This window comes from Sinocyclocheilus rhinocerous, unplaced genomic scaffold (genome assembly GCF_001515625.1).
Source record: "Sinocyclocheilus rhinocerous isolate Xijiao unplaced genomic scaffold, SAMN03320098_v1.1 scaffold896, whole genome shotgun sequence".
Taxonomy (NCBI): Eukaryota; Metazoa; Chordata; class Actinopteri; order Cypriniformes; family Cyprinidae; genus Sinocyclocheilus; species Sinocyclocheilus rhinocerous.
The window spans coordinates 690,325-710,007 of NW_015648505.1; the positions used below are offsets into that span (position 1 = coordinate 690,325).

The window sequence follows — 19,683 nt, forward strand, 5'->3', positions numbered from 1 at the left end:
TGCCATTAACATCAGTGTAGCACATGGGAAATCTTCCTATGTGTATGATTTGATGTGAATTCTACACGCTTGCAGGAGGTGTTTTGATGATTCAACTCACCTGTGGTTTACTCCAGTGACCATTTGTGTAATGCAAACTTCAACATAACAAATCCAGTGTTATTAATAAAAAAGTCAGACTGCTTAATCTGTGAGTTTATATGAACGCTTCAACAACGCCAGGTTTTTACACCTGACTCATGTACAAATAATACAAAAAAAATTGTAATATAAAAGGAGTCAAATATTTATAAATAACTTGCAAACTATAAAATAGAGCCATTAAAATGTTAATCAACAAAACAAAACTGTAATAACAGATTATATTAATATATTACTATTAGATATAAAATAAAGACTCAAATATAAAATTCTTTAAAAATATTAAATACACTACTGTTCAAAACTTTGGGATCAGTTAGATTTTTTTATGCTTTTTTTTATGATGTCTCTGATTCTTACCAAGGATGCATTTATTTGCTCACAAATACAGTAAATATGGTGAAATATTATTATGATTTAAAATAGCTGGTTTCTATTTCATATTTCAAAATGTAATTTATTCCTGTGATGGCAAAGCTGAATTTTCAACTCCATTTTTCATTCTTCAGTGTCACATAATCCTTCAGAAATCAATCTAATAACCTGATTTAGTGTTCAAGAAAATTATTATCAATGTTGAAAACAGTTGTGCTGCTTAATTATAAAAGTCTTTACCAATTATACATGTCTGCATTATAAATGTCTTTACTGTAACTTTTCATGAATGTTTCTGAAAGTATTTCTTGCTGACCCCAGAAGTTTTAACTGTATAAATCACATTTATTTTGTACAAGTCATACTTTGAGAAAATTATTTTCCATAGCCTTTTCAGTCTTTCAGGATTACTGAAAAAGGATTTAGGATTTTTGATTAAGACCGATTTACTAATCAATCATTCTGACCAAACTGTGATCACAGTGATCGTTTCATGGAAAAGAACCAATTCAAAAGAATCTGGCTTACCTACAAGGTTTACTCTACAAAAAAAAAAAGCATCATTCTATATGACAAAAGATTTTGCAGCATAACTAAAGAAAGGATTTTTAAAACAATTTAAAAAAATTCCCTTATATTTCCAAGTTATCCATAACCAAGATTTCCTACCTGTTAAATAAACACATCACATGTACTGTAGTTGAGCGTTCATATCAACTCTACAGTTTATTTCTATATATTAGGGGCGCTAACACTGGGAGTCTATTTAGGGAGTTCTACTGGATGTGGGTTTACTGTCGTGGGTAAAGTAGCACAGCACTGGGAACAGGTTATACACTGGATCTGACTCGGGTGAGACTACTGTTTGGGTAAGTCTGGGGTATTGGGAATGGAGTTGAAATAAGACATGTAAAACTCTTGTCTTACCATATTTTAACCTATGTTATTATCACTGGTTAAAATGTTTTTGTACATTAACTGCTGCTGTCCTGTTTCGATCTTCACAGTGGTTCGAACTCACGTACAATTCCTTTTGAGAGATTAGGCCAAGGTTTCTCCACACTACGCAGTGGCCAAATTAGCATTTAATATCAATGTTGAGCATTAAATCACTGAAATGAATGTCTTACAAGAACTGCTTAAACAGTTAGTTGGACGGACATGCACATGTACATATAAAGATTATGAGACAGGCATTAACGCTTGAAGGAGGGCAGGTATAGACCAGGCAGAGGGATTTGAACTGGATGAGAAGTTGGAAAGGTTTATATTCGAGGCTTTGATATGTCATATGTTTGGGATTATCGATGTACTTCCGGAGGCAAGAGAAAAGATGGATGTGGAACTACACTCGGATATAAGGTAAGAAGTTACCTGCTACAGGCTCCTTGGGATGACAGAGGTCAGGGGTCACCCGCTCCGCCTGAGGCTCACTCGGCTCTTCTGTAGAAGCACTGGACTCTGAGATGTAGAAGATGAGAGGAAGACAAGAATAGACTAAATGAGCAGTTGGATGTACAGTTAAAACCAAATGAAATGACGTTCAAAATGCATTTGATTTTGATAATATGATTTATTGATTGGGATTTGGTTTTGAATTGTGAAAAGCAGAACAATTCATGCTGATAAAATTTTTCATTATTTTTAGAATAAATATAATGCATTGATGAATCGTCCTCTGGGAGGCCAGTGAAAAAGAAGTCTCTTTTGTTAACCAAGGCTGCATCTATTTGATCAAAAAGTACAGTAAAAAATTGTGAAAATATGAAATATTAGAGTTTAAAATAACTGTTTTCTGTTTTAATATATATTAAATTGTCATTTATTCCTGTGATGGCAAAGCTGAATTTTCAGCATTCTTATTTTTATCAATGTTGAAAACAGCTTTGCTGCTTTTTGTTTTTGTTATTTATTTATTTTTTAACCATTATATCTTTTCAGGATTCTATGATGAATAGCAAGTTTAAAAGAACAGATTTTTTTTTAAATCTAATTTTTTGTAACATTATCCTTTTCTTTACTGTCACTTTTGATCAATACCATGCTTCCCTGCTAAAAAGTATTCATTTCTTTAAAAAAAATAAATAAATCTTACTGACTCCCAACTTTCGAACAGTACTGTACATTTTGTATAAACCAGTGATATTTATTAAGGAAGTCAATTTTAAAGTGAATATGATGCAGCATTCACAGTCCTTCCATAACATAACATATTCCTAAGTGAAACAGAATGTTAAATGACAAAAAATACACGGAAATTGATTTTATCCATCGTGGATTGATTGGATTGTGAAAAGTGGTCTCTGTTTGACAGTGGTTTCAGAAACAGAGAAAGTACATTTTGATGAAAGATTATAATGTGCACTGATGAAGCGAGCACACTCACCCAAGATACTTATAACATAAATAGGGTCTTTAAGTAAGGTCAGAAGGTAAAGAGGAGGTAAAAAATCACATTTGATCAGAATAATGTTTTTTAATATTGCACATGCAGCACTTGAGGTCATATTTGCAGTTTATATATATGATCTTCCTCCAATTCACAGTGTTTAGCCAATGAATGTGCCATGTAATGCAAAATGTCCCGCCTGTCCTCAAAGGCTCAGATCACTGCACAGCAGGGTGGAAAATGAAAGCAAATATGTTTAAATCAGAAGGCAACCATCAAAGACACACTTCCTCTCTGTGAGTAAGTGAAATATGCTAATGCATTCCCATCCAGTAGACCTACAGGGATTTCATGCTGCTTTCAACTCACAACTTTATTTAAATTTCTGCACGGATGATTGTTGTTAACTAACAATAACACCAAAAAGAGAACAAAATTTGAGGTACCAGGCTGAAATATGAAAACTCTCAGCGTGAGCTTTACTGTGGGGCTGGGATACCATACCTGGCACTGTCACCTGGATAATTTCACCATCTGGGGGTTCGGTTTTGATCTTTTTCAAAGGCAGACAGTCCCCAGATGGCCCTGAAAAATAAAATGGATTGGATTATTTTGAATTTTACATTTAAAATACATTGTATAATCATAAAACTGCAGGGCAAAAGCCAAAGCTGTATTGAAACCATGAGCGGACAATCTACCTGCTTCACACTCAGCCAAAGGACTGACACAGGAGCTTGTTGATCTGAAACAAAAACGAGACTTCCTTTACTAGTTACCTATCTACTACTTAAAAAAAAGTGATGCACCCAAATAAAATTTCAAAGCCAAACATGGAACTTCTGACACACTTTCTGTTAGCCTTTAATATTTTTTAAAACAATTAAATATATGCAAAAAACAGAGAACACTGACTTACTTATTAACTCTTTCATTGATTATTATATAATACAAGCACAGCCTTAGTCTCTCACTGTATATAAGTAGAGAATAGGAACATTTTTATAAAAAAATCAATATCTATGACAGTTATTGCTGAAAAGGAAAATGTCTGTAAATATGTACTCTTTTTTTACTGGGGGAAAATGGGACTGCAATTATTTATTTATTGTTTGCTTGTTGATTTATTGTCACATTTATTGGGCTTTTTATCCATGTCAAAATCTTTGTTCAGACAGTACACAAAAGTGGCCCAAATTTGATTCGTTTTTCCTTAACTTTGTGAACAGCACAAACAACATGGAATCCGATTTTTCCGATTCTGACCACTTTACTAAATCAGATGTTTTGCAGTACGACCTCAGTCTGAACAGTAATATCAGAATTATTTTAGCCGAATTCACATCAGACTTTTACATTTTTTACACTCTAGATCAACATTCATCAAATTTCCTTTTCCTTAACTTTGTAAACAGCACAAACAACATGGAATCCGATTTTTCCGATTCTGACCACTTTACTAAATCAGATACAAATCAGATGTTTTGCAGTACGACCTCAGTCTGAACAGTAATATCAGAATTATTTTAGCCGAATTCACATCAGACTTTTACATTTTTTACACTCTAGATCAACATTCATCAAATTTCTGAGCTGATGGGAATCACTCCAAAGATAACGGTAATAATAACGGTAGTTCTTTGCGTGATCAGTTAATATTGAAGACAGCCATGATGGTAGTCAGTGGAGGGACAGTGAGCTGTTAGTATTATGGTAACATTCACTCATTCTTGTCTTTGTCCTCCTTATTGCCTGCACACAAATTCATCTGGTTATTGTTGTTGTGGACATAGTCAGTTCGAGACTGTGATTAATTCACACTACAATCTGATATTGGCCACGAAAAAATATGTGTACAGCCATGCAAAAAAATCAGATCTAAGCAATAAAGCAGAACTAAGTACTAAGGCTCGCGAATGTAGCCAAATTTATCAGATCTGTTTCAGCAGAGTTTCAGATCACATTTTCAGCTGAAATTTCTTTCCTACAGCTAAAATTTAAATGTATCGCTACAGGAAAATAAAAATGTACTCGGTTACAAACGTAACCTCGGTTCCCTGAGATACGGGAACGAGTACTGCATCTGCTAAGACGCTATGGGAAAAAGTATTTTTTTCTCCTGAACTGAAGCCTTTTTCAATAACACAGTGTAACTGCACGGTTATTGGTTCGTGCAGTACACTTTAAAAATTAACCAATGGCCACAAAGCCCGCCAAAGCCCGCCAGAATGGGCGGGGCCATCTGGCTATATAAGCGGGCATTTTGCCATAAGATTCAGGTTACTTCGACTGAAGCAACGACTGAGTCGTGCATCTGCATAGCACGGCTAGCAATGCAGTACTCGTTCCCGTATCTCAGGGAACCGAGGTGACGTTAGTAACTGAGTACGTTCCCTATCGATACTTCACTCGTACTGCATCTGCTAAGACGCTATGGGAACCAGTACAATCACACCGTACTATGGCAGAGGAACGACTACATGTGTAAACTTGCCCTAGGCACCTCAGGGCCTAAGGGGACAAGAATAGTAAACACCTCCCAAGGCGAACGGGCTAAGCGCACAGATGTCACGCCCGGCCTGAGTGATCGTTCCGGAAGACTTGCACAGCCCCGGCACCCATGAGGGCCGAGAGCGCACAAGTAAGTCCTCTGATGGGTTTGAGCATGTTACAGCCAAACTCCTGCTCAGAACGGTACCGCGTAAGCAGGTGCATGCCAGTTATGCAGAAAGAACCCTAGCCTGCAAGGCATACCTTGAGTGTGGATGGGGGCGCCCCTTATCCAACATCTCCTGCAGGAAGGACAATATCACCGATACATCACAGACGGACGGGTCCTCGCCGCAGGTTAAGCACCAGGCGGAGAACACCGACCACTTAAGGGAGTAGAGGCGTCTTGTAGATGGAGCTCTAGCCTGAGAAATGGTGTTTAGAACGCACTCTGGGAGGCTTGCAGGCTCCCGTCGAGTGGCCAAAGATGCAGAGCCCACAGCTCGGGCTGGGGGTGCCATATCATCCTGTTCGCCTAAGGGAGGAGATCAAGCCTCAGACGAATGGGCCATGGGGCTGCTATGAGCAGCTGCGACAGCTCTGATAACCAATGCTGGTTTCTCCGGAGCGGGGCCACCAGGAGAATATTGCGTTCTTGTTCCCTGATTCGTCTGATTACCTGCGGGATCAGGGCGATCAGGGGAAAAGCATAGAGAAGGAGGTTGGGCCAGTGGTGGGCCAACGTGTCCTTGTCCTTGGAATAATAAATTGGGCAACGAGAGTTGTCTTTTGAGGTGAAGAGGTCCACTTCTGCCTTGCCAAAGATCTCCCAAATTTTTTTAACCATCTGTGGATGAAGCATCCACTCTTCTGAGGGGACTTTGCTTCGTGACAACATGTCCGCTCATTGGTTCAGTTTGCCCGGAACGTGCACTGCTCTCAGTGAGCGCAAGTTGAGCTGAGCACATTCCAGGAGGCGCTCTACTAGCACAAAGAGGCGCCTCAAGGAAAGCCCTCCCTGGCGATTTATGTAGGACACCACAGGCATGCTGTCCAAGCAGACCAGAACGTGGTGTCCCCTCAGGTCCAGTAGGAAGGTTTGACAGGCCCGACATACCGCCAGCATTTCGAGGCAGTTGATGTGAAGACCGTCCTCCGCTTTCGACAAGTGGCCGAAAGCCATGGGATGGAACCCGCGGTTTCAGCCAGTACTGAAGGGGACACATACGAAGCAGGCCCAACTATAGCACTGGAGATGCTGCAGCCATAAGGCCCAGCATCTTTTGAAATGCCTTGAGGGGGCGAGAGGCACCGGCCTTGAAGGAAGCCGCGAGCTGCTGTATGACCAGAGCACGCTCTGTCACGACCACCGCTCTAATTTCGAACACTGTTCCCAGAAACGATACTCGTTGGCTGGGGGACAGTGCACTCTTAGCAAAATTGACCCTGAGCCCCAGGCATTCTAAGAGGCTGTTGAGGAGGGCTCTGTGAGAAAGTGACTCCACCTCCGACTGGGCCAGAACGAGCCAAGATGCGCGGCCACTGACTTGTCCAGTGGCGGAAGCTTCTCGTACCCCTTATCTTCAACGCCGTCCACCGAAGTAAGGGCGGATGAAGCGGAAGTACAGAGATGTGCAGAGTATGGGGCGCGCCACGACCTGGTGAGCTCGTCATGGACCTCCGACAGGAGCCACTCGTCCAGAAGGCTGCGGGAGGGCTCCTCCGGTGGAGACCACTCCAATCCCAGCTCTTTGAAGGCTTTCGAGAGAACACGGACCACTTAAGGGAGTAGAGGCGTCTTGTAGATGGAGCTCTAGCCTGAGAAATGGTGTTTAGAACGCACTCTGGGAGGCTTGCAGGCTCCCGTCGAGTGGCCAAAGATGCAGAGCCCACAGCTCGGGCTGGGGGTGCCAATATCATCCTGTTCGCCTAAGGGAGGAGATCAAGCCTCAGAGGAATGGGCCATGGGGCTGCTATGAGCAGCTGCGACAGCTCTGATAACCAATGCTGGTTTCTCCAGAGCGGGGCCACCAGGAGAACCTTGCGTTCTTATTCCCTGATTCGTCTGATGACCTGCGGGATCAGGGCGATCGGGGGAAAAGCATAGAGAAGGGAGCCACTCGTCCAGAAGGCTGCGGGAGGGCTCCTCCGGTGGAGACCACTCCAATCCCAGCTCTTTGAAGGCTTTCGAGAGAACACGGAGTAATTCGGCATCCATCCCAGGCTTAACGTCGCTGGGTTCGGACGACGGCAGGGGGCCGGGGTCGGCAGTCGAGCCCGACAGCTCCTCCGCGTCCAAGGCTGCTAATGACATGCTGTCATCCAGCAGCTTGTCATCACTCCCGCCAAATGAGACCAGATCGCTCACGCTGGCAGAGGGACACTGGTCAGGCTTGGTGAAGAGGACGGGGGAAGCCTCTCTGTGTGGAGAGAGCAAGGCACGCGGGACTTGAGCCGACATGAGCTCGCTCACATCCGAGCGCTGCGATCCTCTCCCCCGCTGTTTTTTCCTCACAGGCTCCTGGGAGGAAGAAAACGGGAGGGCGCGAGGGGCGAAGTCGCTTTCTGAAAGAAAGCTATCTGCGAGCGCAGAGAGGCGAGACTCATGTTCTCACAGTGGGAATAATCCGTCTCGGTGAGCGCGGATTCCGCGTGGGATTTCCCCAAGCAGGAAATGCACTCACAGTGGCCGTCATCGGCGTGCAGGGGAGACCTGCACGTACCGCAATAATGGTGTGGCATTTGAAACAACGCCGCAAAAATTTGCTCTAAGAAATTTGCTCTTTATAAGGCTTGCCAGATGGTGGCAGGGGAAGCTGGACCACTGCTGTGAGGCGGAAAAGGCGGCAAATCAGCCGAGCAGAGAGGTCGCTATTCCACTGCAAGGCGTGTCAATGGCGAGCAGGCTCTTCAGTCAGCGGAGATCAGCGTAGAACGTCGTCGCCGCTGAAGGAGAAGAAATCTGAATCCTATGGCGAAGTGCCCGCTTATATAGCCAGATGGCCCTGCCAATTCTGGCGGGCTTTGTGGCCATAGGTTCGTGCAGCACCGCTGCCGAGCCATTGGTTCATTTTAACGTCGTCGCCGCTGAAGGAGAAGAAATCTGAATCCTATGGCGAAGTGCCCGCTTATATAGCCAGATGGCCCTGCCAATTCTGGCGGGCTTTGTGGCCATAGGTTCGTGCAGCACCGCTGCCGAGCCATTGGTTCTTTTTTAAAGTGTACTGCACGAACCAATGGCCGTGCAGTTACACTGCGTTATTGAAAAAGGCTTCAGTTCAGGAGAAAAAATTACTTTTTCCCATAGCGTTTTAGCAGACGCAGTATGAGTGAAGTATCGATAGGGAATTATGCTTCTGTGGTGACAGGGAAGGTAAATTGGTACCTGCTACTGTGAGTGTTGCTGACCAGCTCTAGAGAAGAGCTCGGCACCCTGAGCCCATCTGGGAATCCGTCCTCAGGGGCGGCACCATCCTGTTTGCCCTCCTCCTTTGCTATTTTTCCAGCAGCTTGCAAAAAATATAAAATGTTAAATGTAAAAATGTGCTTTATGTTGTGACATCAAATTAATTACAATCAGAATATGACATAGTAAATGTGACTTTATAAGGTTAAACCAACAAATGTAATTTGTTATGGATCAGATTAGTTAGAAACAGCTCCCTAAAGTAACAACGGAACATTTTCACCTTTTACAGTGCAAAAAAAACTACAATGTTATGTAATAATAATGCTATTACATCATAATAAGTGCAACAAGTAAAGATGAGCCACACAGATAATGGTTAAGGAAATGCTTACCGGTAAAAATCCGCTCATCAAACATTCTAAGAAAAGAAAAAGAAAATTGTGAGTTCCTGTGAGCCGTAAACATATTGAAACATTGAAATGCTGTCTACGCATGTCTGGTGCCGAGCAGCAGGAGATTTCCTCATTATGCCAAATCAGCGGTTCCATGCTGGCTCATGTATGGCAGCGGTTACCACAACCAGCATGACGCTCCACTTTGAATGCCTAGCGCCGCTCTGCCAGATGGCAAAGACGGCTAGACATTTTTTTCTTATGAAGCAAATTAAAAACTCAGTATATCCAGTACCAATATCTGGATTCATTTTCAATGAGCCACACAGTTAATTACATGACAAAAAATGAAAGGCTATCAGTAATTAAATCTCTGACACTGTCGTCACATGTTAAAATTGGAAGAGCTACAAATCACACCGCCGCTGTTTCAGTTGAACAGTTCTGGTTTAACTCTGACTATGGCTCTATTCATCTTAATTGACACAAAAGGAAATCTCTCTCATCAGGTCAACGTAAGTTCTTCAATATAAGTAGGTTTAGATGGAGTTTCAAACCTTTTGACAACAAAGCGGACAGCATGCCTTTCTTCCAGGATTCGTTTGAGTTTAGGCACACCGTAAGTGCATGGTCTCTTGAAGGGAATCTTGTCTGGAATTCCAATGATCTCTACTGCCTCAGGATCACAGGCAATTTTCCGGTATGGCACAGGAACCATGTGATCCAGGCCTAATGCTTCAGCTAAAATAAACATCAATCAAGTGATGAGTTAAACCTGACGTGTGTGTTATTCTGCGCTATACCAAATAGAACTGAAAAAATATCTGTTTTTAAACAATCCCCCGACTGCCATTGGTCAACCAAAAAGGTAGTCCCACCCCAAACGCACACCATTGGTTGAGCCAATGTTGCTAGTTGTTTTGATGGATATTCAGATGAATCAACCAACTAATGGTTTACTTACAGTTCTCTGCATATTAATCTGGGAAAAGAGAAAATACTATAACCTTATAAAGCCTACTGTATATTTGATACACACATTTCTAAGACCTGTAAATTATCAACAAATTTTTTTTTTCAAAAGATTTAATAAATTATATATTTTTTAAATTGACTGTTTGCATTGTTTGCATCATTTCAATTGAAAAAATTGCATGCATCAGCTAGATTTTTTGTATTTTATTGTATAGTGGTATGACTGTAAATTCTGCATTGTGCACTTCAGCTCACCATATCTACTGTTGAAGAGGATCTGAACACATTCTCGAAGGGTGTTGATATCCTCAGTCTCCCTGATGAACGAATCCCATTTTTCTGGGCATGCAATAAAAAAACATTATCATGTAAAAATCAATACTTCTGTCATATATGTTGCCTATTAAGGTGACAGCAATAGCGCCACAGTCTCAATCAATATTTTCTGAAATATTATTTATAGTATTTGTATACACTGAGGTTTTCCTCTGTTCTTTTAGACATAGGAGACAATTAAGGCAGGTCTTGACTCTCTGCAGTTACTGAATATCTCATGCTGATCTTTTGAGAGGAACAGACTTTGGTAGCCCAGGTGACCTGGCCAAACTCCCATTACTACTGCCCACTCTGCCAAGATCAACCCTCTTTATGTCTCATCCGACTGTAGCTGTATCTAAACAAATACCACTGATATAATAAAAAATAATGTGTTGATCATAAGGTATGACTGATTTATTTACCAAGAGCTTAATATATGATCTGTGTTTTCATACTGGGAGGAATAGTTCACCCAAAATATTTGGTCATTATTTACACACCCTATTAAGTCATTCCAAATCCATATGCTGTTATTTTTCAGTGAAACTTAGGAGAAACTCTGAAGAATCATCATGCCATATTTTTTGTAAACTAAACAACAGATAATAATTAACATATTAATATGTCATGCTCCAAAAAAGGAAAGGAGTCCGAATGACTAGTTCGCTTCATCCCCTCAGACAAAGCTCTGAAATGGATTGCAAAATTGTCTTGCCTTGAAAACTTTAAGGCAAAACACTACAAGCAAAACCATTGTTTTTTCAAGCACTGATCATTTTTGAGATTTTGTGCTATTTGTTTCTATAACTTTCATTTGATTCCATAAATTGTATTTCAGAATAGTGGAAAGAAAACATCCAAAATATTTAAGAGTTTATTTTATGACACTTTATTTTTTGTGTCTGTAGATTTCAATTACAATACATATCTTTAAAGCTGCTGTTTTTATTATGAAGGTTAATATATCATTCACCTGATTTGTATACCATTTTTATTCCTAAAAACATGGTAAAACAAATAAATGGCTGTTGACAGTGTGTAGAAACCTTTAGCTTTAATATGTCAACAAACTGAAACAAGAATTTGAACCTGGCTTTATCCTATGTTCAGCTTTCTGTACTGGAAATGTATGCAAATTGGTGAATATTTATTTAGATAATGCCTCATGTGCATTTTGAAACATAACATTTAAAAGAACTGGTAATACAAAACAGTTGTCTATCTGTGATTAATCAACTAGTAATCGCCAAAGTATGAGCGCTACAGTGAAGAGGAAGATTATTGGTGAATAATGACTAATAAAATTATGAATAATGGCAATATTTTCAATCGTCATGCGTAGCATAGCACAGGAGTCATCTGGACAACTTTTACGCTTTTTTGGTGGATTTTTTTTGTCACTATGAAATGTTGTTACATGGAAAAAACTTTAAGATTGTTCAATAATTCTCCTTTTGTGTTCACTATATAACAGCACATGGGTTTGGAACAACATGGGGTGAATAAATAATGTCAGAACTTTCATTTTTGGGTAAACTATACCTTTAAAGTGTGAGAAGATCCCTCGTCTTTGCATTTTAGGGAGCAAATTAACTCGGTCTATATCCTGTTCTAGTTATATTACAGACACACTGCTTGGGACCCCATAAAACCCACTGAAAATGAAGGCCAGCTTGTCCTTGGCCAGACGCTGTAATGGTGAGTACAGTCTGTCGCCCACCTGATTTTTAATGCACTATGGAGAACAGAAGGCGCTTGGAGACATGGATGCTGGGAGGGCTCTGGGTAAGATCCGCTGCCAGCCCTATTTGCTCGCCTGGAAGAGACACACACAGTCAGAGCAATAAGCTCAGAGTTAAGCACATAAAAAAGAAGCATATCCATATGCTTCAGCACCTACACAAGTGGTAACATGCATCATAAGTGCACCTCTAATTTACACAGAAAGACAGTGGAGGCCAATGTGTACAGAAAGGAGGCTCTTACCATTGTCAGCACATTCCTTGGCCTGAACCGCTTTCTCTTCAGCAGACGCCCACATGCCCAGCCGCTCTTTACCTATGCTGTGCAGTGATGTGGGCTTCAGGTCCAGCTTGCTGTCTGGGTGGGGCTGGGAGGACATGGGCATGCCGTACAGGAAGCTGGAGAGCATGGAGTTGCTAGCAGACGCTTCCTGCACGGAGGGTTTGACAGAGGCGTGGTTGCTTATGCTCTTTGAGGTCGAAGAGTGATGGTTGACTTCCGGACAGGATTTGGCATCCCGAGAGGGTTCCTCTGGTGATCTACTAAAATAAATAAATAAATAAATATCACACAAACAATTTTTGGTCTTTGTTCATAAGGTGCTGATAATGATAATATGATCAAATAATTATAAATAATGATCAAATTGATAGAACTGATCATTTCAATGACTAATATTAATAATAATAAATAAACAAAAAAAAATAACTGATTTTTTAAGTCGTACCAGTGATTGTTTAGCTCGTACCAGTGAACTTTTTTTTAACGAAAGCGGTCATTTATATGATTTTAAACAAAATACAGACCATAATAGATTCACTAATTATAATGGAAAACATGATCAAATATGATAATGACATATGTCTTTTATGGATCCTGTAATAAATACAGTGATAAAGAGGTACAGTATACAGTACACCAAGTTTGGGGTCAGTAAGATTTTTAAATGTTGTTGAAAGAAGTCTATTTCATCAAAGCTGCATTTATTTGATACAAGAATACAATAAAAACCAGTAACATTATGAAAAATGAATACAATTTACAATAACTGTTTTCTATTCAAATACATTTAAAAATGTCATGTATTCCTGTGATGGCAAAGCTGAATTTTCAGCAGCCATTAGTCCAATCTTCTGTGTCAAAAGATCCTTCGGAAATCATTCTAATATGGTGATTTGGTGCTCAAGAAACATTTATCAATTTTGAAAACAGTTGTGCTACTTAATATTTTTGTGGAAACGGTGGTATTTAATTTTTTTTTTCTTTCAGGATTCTTTGATGAATTGGATTTGGATTTGAAACAGACACTTTTTGTTACATTGTAAAAAGTCTTTACTGTCACTTTTGATCAATTTAATGCATTCTTGCTGAATTAAAAATATTAATAAATATTAAAATCTTGTTTAATAAGGATATTGTCCTTATACTCTGAGATGAATATTGAAATGCTGCTAATAGACATAAGACCAAAAGCTTATATCTTAGTATGTGAGGTTTTGCAGAAAGAAAACCAACATGAAACCCTGTGAAAAATGTTAAGATGGTCATAGTTTGAACTTTATGTGAAGAAGGTTATAGAGCCACACTTTTCCATTTTATTATTATTTTACATTCTCGTTCAGTCAAACTCAGACCTTGCGTGAACAGGCCTTTGCTTTCTGCCCATGACTCCACAAGCATATTATAAGAATAAAGTAGATGAAGACCTTTTGATTATGAAGCGGATGCGGTTGCTCTGCTCTAAGATCTTCATTAAGGTTTTGGTGTCATATTCCGAAGGCTTTCTCAGAGTTACACCATCAGGCAGGCCATAGACAACCACTGAGCTGGGATCCTTGAGAATCCAGTCATAAGGCACAGGGACCAGGCTGCTTTTCCCAACAGCCTCACCTGAAACAGTGGATAAACGTGTTTTGATTTGTGCCAAATATTATACCTCCTGTATCTTTACTTTTTTTTCCCCTGCATAATAATATAGAGAAAATCTTAACCAGACTTACTATAAAGCACGCTGAACACCTCCTCCACCATCTTCCTCAGGACGAAGATGTTGGAATGAGTGTCTGTTAAGGCTCTCTGCCTGCCCGGCTGCCCGCAGTCTTTGCCAGTCCTGCTGCAGTCCACTTCAGGAACTTTGGTGTGGGAGTTCATGGAGGTCAATGCTTGCAGACAGGACACTTCTGTGGAAAATAAATCTGTTATTCCTTAGGAAACAGCAAAAAACCCTTTAAACGCCTGCAGTATTATATGCAGCTTACATACACAATCATTCAAAATGGTTATGTTCAATTTTGATTTCATGATGACTCACTGCAGAACTTGTGAAAGTCTGTCTGTATTTCCTTTCTGGAATTTAGGAAGATTCTTCCCTTCTCTGTTCCCACAGCGATCACGCTGTCTTCATACACAGTGACACAGGCCACCTCAGCATTCAGTTTAGACATGGCAGAGCACTGCAAACACAATTCACAAGTAATCCACCACCACCAAAATGCTGCATAAAACTCACACTGTAAGTATCTTTAAACTTATTGAGACGTTCTTACCACAGAGTCCAGGGCAGACACTAGGCTGGTGAGGATCTCTTGTCTGGCTGACGCTTGGGGAACTTTGAGCTCTGGCCGAGAGTTGGTCCTCATCCCATCACAGCCCAGCTTCCGTATCTGTGCCATTCTTCTGCAGGAAAAGACACAGGATGAAGCACACTGAAATTCAATGCAGGTTTATAATGCTACACTAAAATAGACTGAATTACTCATTGAGTTAAAACTAAAATCACATATCAGTTGTTCTGCCAAAAGTTTGGGTAGGGTTACACTTTATTTTAAAGTGTTCTTGATACAATGCAATTGCACAAATAAGAACAAGAGTAGTATTAATTAAGAACATGTACTTATTATGGATGTTTGTAATTATGCATAATTTACTGCTTTTACTATAGTAAGGACATGTAACATGTAGCAAGAACACTAAAATGAAATGTCAGCAAAGTTTGTAATTAGATTGTTAAAGGACTATACAAAAGACACCATATTTAATTGGACACAAATAAAAACTAATGTTTAAGGGACAGATGTACAGTCTAAAAACCACACAGGATACACAGAAAAACAAACATGCAATGCCATTATTGAGTGTAATCCAATTTATGAACAAATGACCCATGTGAAGGAGGTTGTTCTTTTCATGAACTCACTAAATAAGGGAAATTACTTAATCAGCATCTGACTGACTAAACTGCATGTTCTCATTATTTTCAATGATGTCTGTCTCAAAATGAATTGATGATTTGTGAACTCAAGGTTCATGAAACTTGGGAGTTGCTTGTGACAAAATGTAGTTAAAGAAATTAATCTGCTACAGATTTTGTGTAACAAATGTTATTTTAATAATTACACAAATTCTTTATAGAGAGAGAGAGAGAGAGAGAGAGAGAGAGAGAGAGAGAGAGAAAGAGAGAGAGAGGCTGGTAATTAATAATTAATTATATTTTCCTTTAGTGTGCCACCCAGATATTTTTTTTAGTGATTTAATGTAATTATTTAATGTAATTATATATGTAATTATTACTTTAAAATTTAAATGTACTTTTCTTACGGTACTCTAGTAATATATGGTTATATGTATGTTGTTTTTAATATACATTATTGCTATTTATGTTTGTGTTTGTGAAAAAAAAGAAAAGAAACAAAGAAAAGAAAAAATATATTGAAAAACAGATTTCTGTATTAACATAAGGTCCTAAAATAGATGTGATGGTCCATACAGAGATCTAAACTCACCATCATCAAGTCCGATTTGGATTACATGAAGAGACAGAAGCAACTAAGACTAAATCCACAGAAGAACTGTTGCAACTTATCCAAATTACCTTAAAATTGTGTACGTGTACCAAGGAGAATCAGGCAAAGGGCAGTTAATAAAAGTTTATTTTATTACATAATATCTATCATTGCTTTACAGTTTACACCATTTTTTATTTACACCATTCATATTAAAAATTTCACAGTACTGCAGTTTGCAGTACTCTTCAGGGTACTTAAAGGGATGGTTCACCCAAAAATGAAAATTACCCCATGATTTACACACCCTCAAGCCATCCTAGGTGTAAATGACTTTCTTCTTTCAGACGAATACAATTGGACTCTAAAAAAAATTCCTGGCTCTTCCAAGCTTTATAATGGCAGTGAATGATGGTCAAGATTTTGAAGCACAAAAAAGAGCATTCATCCATCATAAAAGTAGTCCACAAAGGTTAGAGGTGTGCCCGAAGCATCAATCCGTATTCAGAAAGGCATGGAAAACAAATAATGCGTTCTACGGAGCCACTAAAGGGACATGGTTAGCTGCTTGCTAGCGGTTGCCTGTTACATTACACTACATAAAATTTCACTTACGACATAAACAGAGTAAGGAGAGTGGAGAGATGACTCAAAGAACGATGGTGAGTGATTTTCAGATCCTGAGCACCACTGACAAATATCTAATCTTGTCAAATGTGTAGTAAGTAGCCTATTGCTGCTCCGTAGTATAGAGGATGTGTGATCGCGAATCTTGAAAGTGAAAGTAAAACACAAGCGCGCATTCAAAATCGGTTTCTATGCCCTGCACATTAATAGCGGCTCCCTGATGCCCACAATTTATAAACAGTATAGTGAACAGTATAGAAACAGTATATTCAAATATATAGTTTTTTCCTCCCATCACGTATTTATACCCTTTAGGGGTCACGTAGTACATGTCGGATTGCGGGAGAGGGGGTGGAGGGAAGGAATCACGATGCCGGCTCAACATCATGATGTCTGTCAGCCATCGGTGAAAGACGATGGCATCGACTATTGGCCCGACCCTAATAGATGGACGCACTTTTTTGTGGTTCAAAATCTCAACCCCCATTCACTGCCTTTACAAAGCTTGGAAGAGCCAGGACATTTTTTTATATACAGTGGGTACGGAAAGTATTCAGACCCCCTTAAATTTTTCACTCTGATTGTATTGATCTTAAAGAAGAAAGTCATATAAGCCCAGGATGGCTTGAGGGTGAGTAAATCATGAGGTTGCCTAATTTGAAATTTTGGGTGAACTATTAAAACATTAACAATAAATTAATGTTATTGCATTATTTCAGTATAATGTGTACACCATGATGGTGTTTAGTGTTTGTGTGAATGACACTGTGCACCTTCTCTTCAGTATGTTGGTTTATCAATATTACATCAGTTAATGAAATACGGTATTTTATTGTGAATTTAAGTTAAGTCTGTAAAACCTAAAATGCAGCTACCATATTTTTAACGGTGAAGTTCTGGCAACCACAGCTGCCGGTATTTTACCGTAAATGTCACAGATTTTTTTTACAGTGTAGAAACAGTAGCAAATAGCTACTAGAATTCTTTAGGAAACACCGATATGCCGTCTACACTGATTACGGTCTGCAGGAATCACAGACATGATAAAAAAACAATAACAACTAATCACAACTAATGGTCTCATAATTACGTGCAAAAACAAACCAATATGCTTTTTTAATCATATACTAAAGAGTAAGAAGGTTTCAAGCTCCCCATTAACTTTTTCAATATTTTTGGCTGTACAAAATGTATTGAAGGGTGGAAAAACCTGTAAGAAGCTTTGGAAAGTGATAGTAATACTCTTCCCTGTGCTAATACACCAAAATCCGTCACACACATGTGAAAGTAGCTAATTACGATAAGCCTTTGTCAACCAATTAAAGCTAGCTCAGATTATTGCCGTAAAACCCTTCATCCTTAATTTGTTCTCCTTGGAAGCAAGACAGGACCTGGAAGCATGAATCCTCTAAAGTGAACTACTTTACCCATCCCTCTCGACAGACGCCCCCGGCTCCAATCTCAATTTCAGACACGTCGGCTCTGAACTACAAAGCTGTAAACTTGAATACCGACTCAACTAGGGTGGGTTTAAAAACGAGCACAAACCTAACTACACAGTTTAAAAATGAAAAACAAGCAAACACAGCAGGAGTGACGAATATGAGCTGTAAAACAAACAAACAAATAAATAAATAAATAGCGCAATCCTAATTCCGGGCCTTGTGTTCACATGGCAACCGCAATCCGTTTCCTTGGAAACTAATCTCGAGGCATGTGAACAATGCAGCTCTGGCCTTTAATCTCTCCAGACACTGGGAGCCATTATCCCAGCCTCCGGGCAAAGCCAAAACCACAGACTGCACAGAGAGAGCCCAGTACTACTATTACTCGTCTGAAAACCTCCTATAAATCCTGCTACAGCTCAAAGCCGGATGCCTCTACCTGAGCGTAATCTTACATACAACATTCTGAACAACAGCACCAATAATTCATATCTCTAGTTCGTTTCGGATTCATTCAAACCACCAAATCTAATTTACTACTTTGGGTCCTTAGTTGAAAAATAAAGTCATGCTACACTGTAAAAATGTTTTACAGTGTTTTTTGAATAAAACAATGATTACTGGATCATGTTTTACAAGAAAACACAATTTCAGTCTTTCTACTTCAAATTCCGCATTTAATTCAATGTGTTACTTGGCGTTTTCTTTGTAATTATTTGTGAAACTTACTAGGATTTTATTTCAGTGTATATTATGATGCTTTAGCATAATGGGTGTCAGAATCAGCACTTGCATTGCACGTTCACGATAAAGTTTTCAGACAGTAAAACAAACTATATTTTCACATTTTATGAAGAAAATGTGAGAGGTGCTTGCACATTCAAAACTTTCTCACAATGCCAGGTTGCAATGCAATGCAAGGTGATCTGGGTCCCTCCTTCAAAAAAATCTGCCATAAAGTTTTTATTTACTTATTTATTTATTTTTATTTTATTTTATTTGCCCACTTTATCTCATCTGATAGGCAAAAGTCAAGTCTAGCCAAGCCAACACAAAAGAAGATATTTTGAAAAATGATGGTACCAACCAAACAGTTTTGGTTAGCATCGACTTCCACTTTTTAGACAAAACAAAATAGATATTTCTGCATCGAGTAAAATACAGAATTTTTGGGTGAACTATGCCATAAAAACTACTTCAAAAATTCACATTTAATTCAATGTGTTACTTGCCATTTCTTTGTAATTGTGTGTGAAATGTACTTGAAAATTCGTACTGAAAATTAGTGCTGTCAAACGATTAATCGCGATTAATCGCATCCAAAATAAAAGTTTTTGTTTACATAATATATGTGTGTGTACTGTGTATATTTATTATGTATATATAAATACACACTCATACAGTATATTTTTGAAAGTATTTACATGTATATATTTATATAATTTATATTATATATAAATATATTTAATATATAAAAATGTATTTAAATATACACAGTATACACACACATATTATGTACGCCACAGCCATATCACCCTACAGCCCAAGACTGGTTACCCACTGAAGCTAAGCAGGGTTGAGCCTGGTCAGTACCTGG

General features: G+C 39.2%; 1 protein-coding gene across 1 annotated transcript in view; it reads right to left on the reverse strand.

Moving 5' to 3' along the window:
- The window catches only part of gtf2ird1 (GTF2I repeat domain containing 1), a 29,159-nt gene that overhangs the window by 5,297 nt on the left and 4,179 nt on the right, over nt 1–19,683 (reverse strand). The window contains 13 exon segments of the mRNA XM_016514355.1: nt 1,891–1,977; nt 3,410–3,490; nt 3,607–3,650; nt 8,781–8,904; nt 9,197–9,222; nt 9,754–9,937; nt 10,427–10,510; nt 12,210–12,305; nt 12,476–12,771; nt 13,939–14,122; nt 14,233–14,412; nt 14,544–14,685; nt 14,779–14,908. Coding sequence (XP_016369841.1) covers nt 1,891–1,977; nt 3,410–3,490; nt 3,607–3,650; nt 8,781–8,904; nt 9,197–9,222; nt 9,754–9,937; nt 10,427–10,510; nt 12,210–12,305; nt 12,476–12,771; nt 13,939–14,122; nt 14,233–14,412; nt 14,544–14,685; nt 14,779–14,904 — 1,654 coding nt within the window. The 5' untranslated portion in view covers nt 14,905–14,908.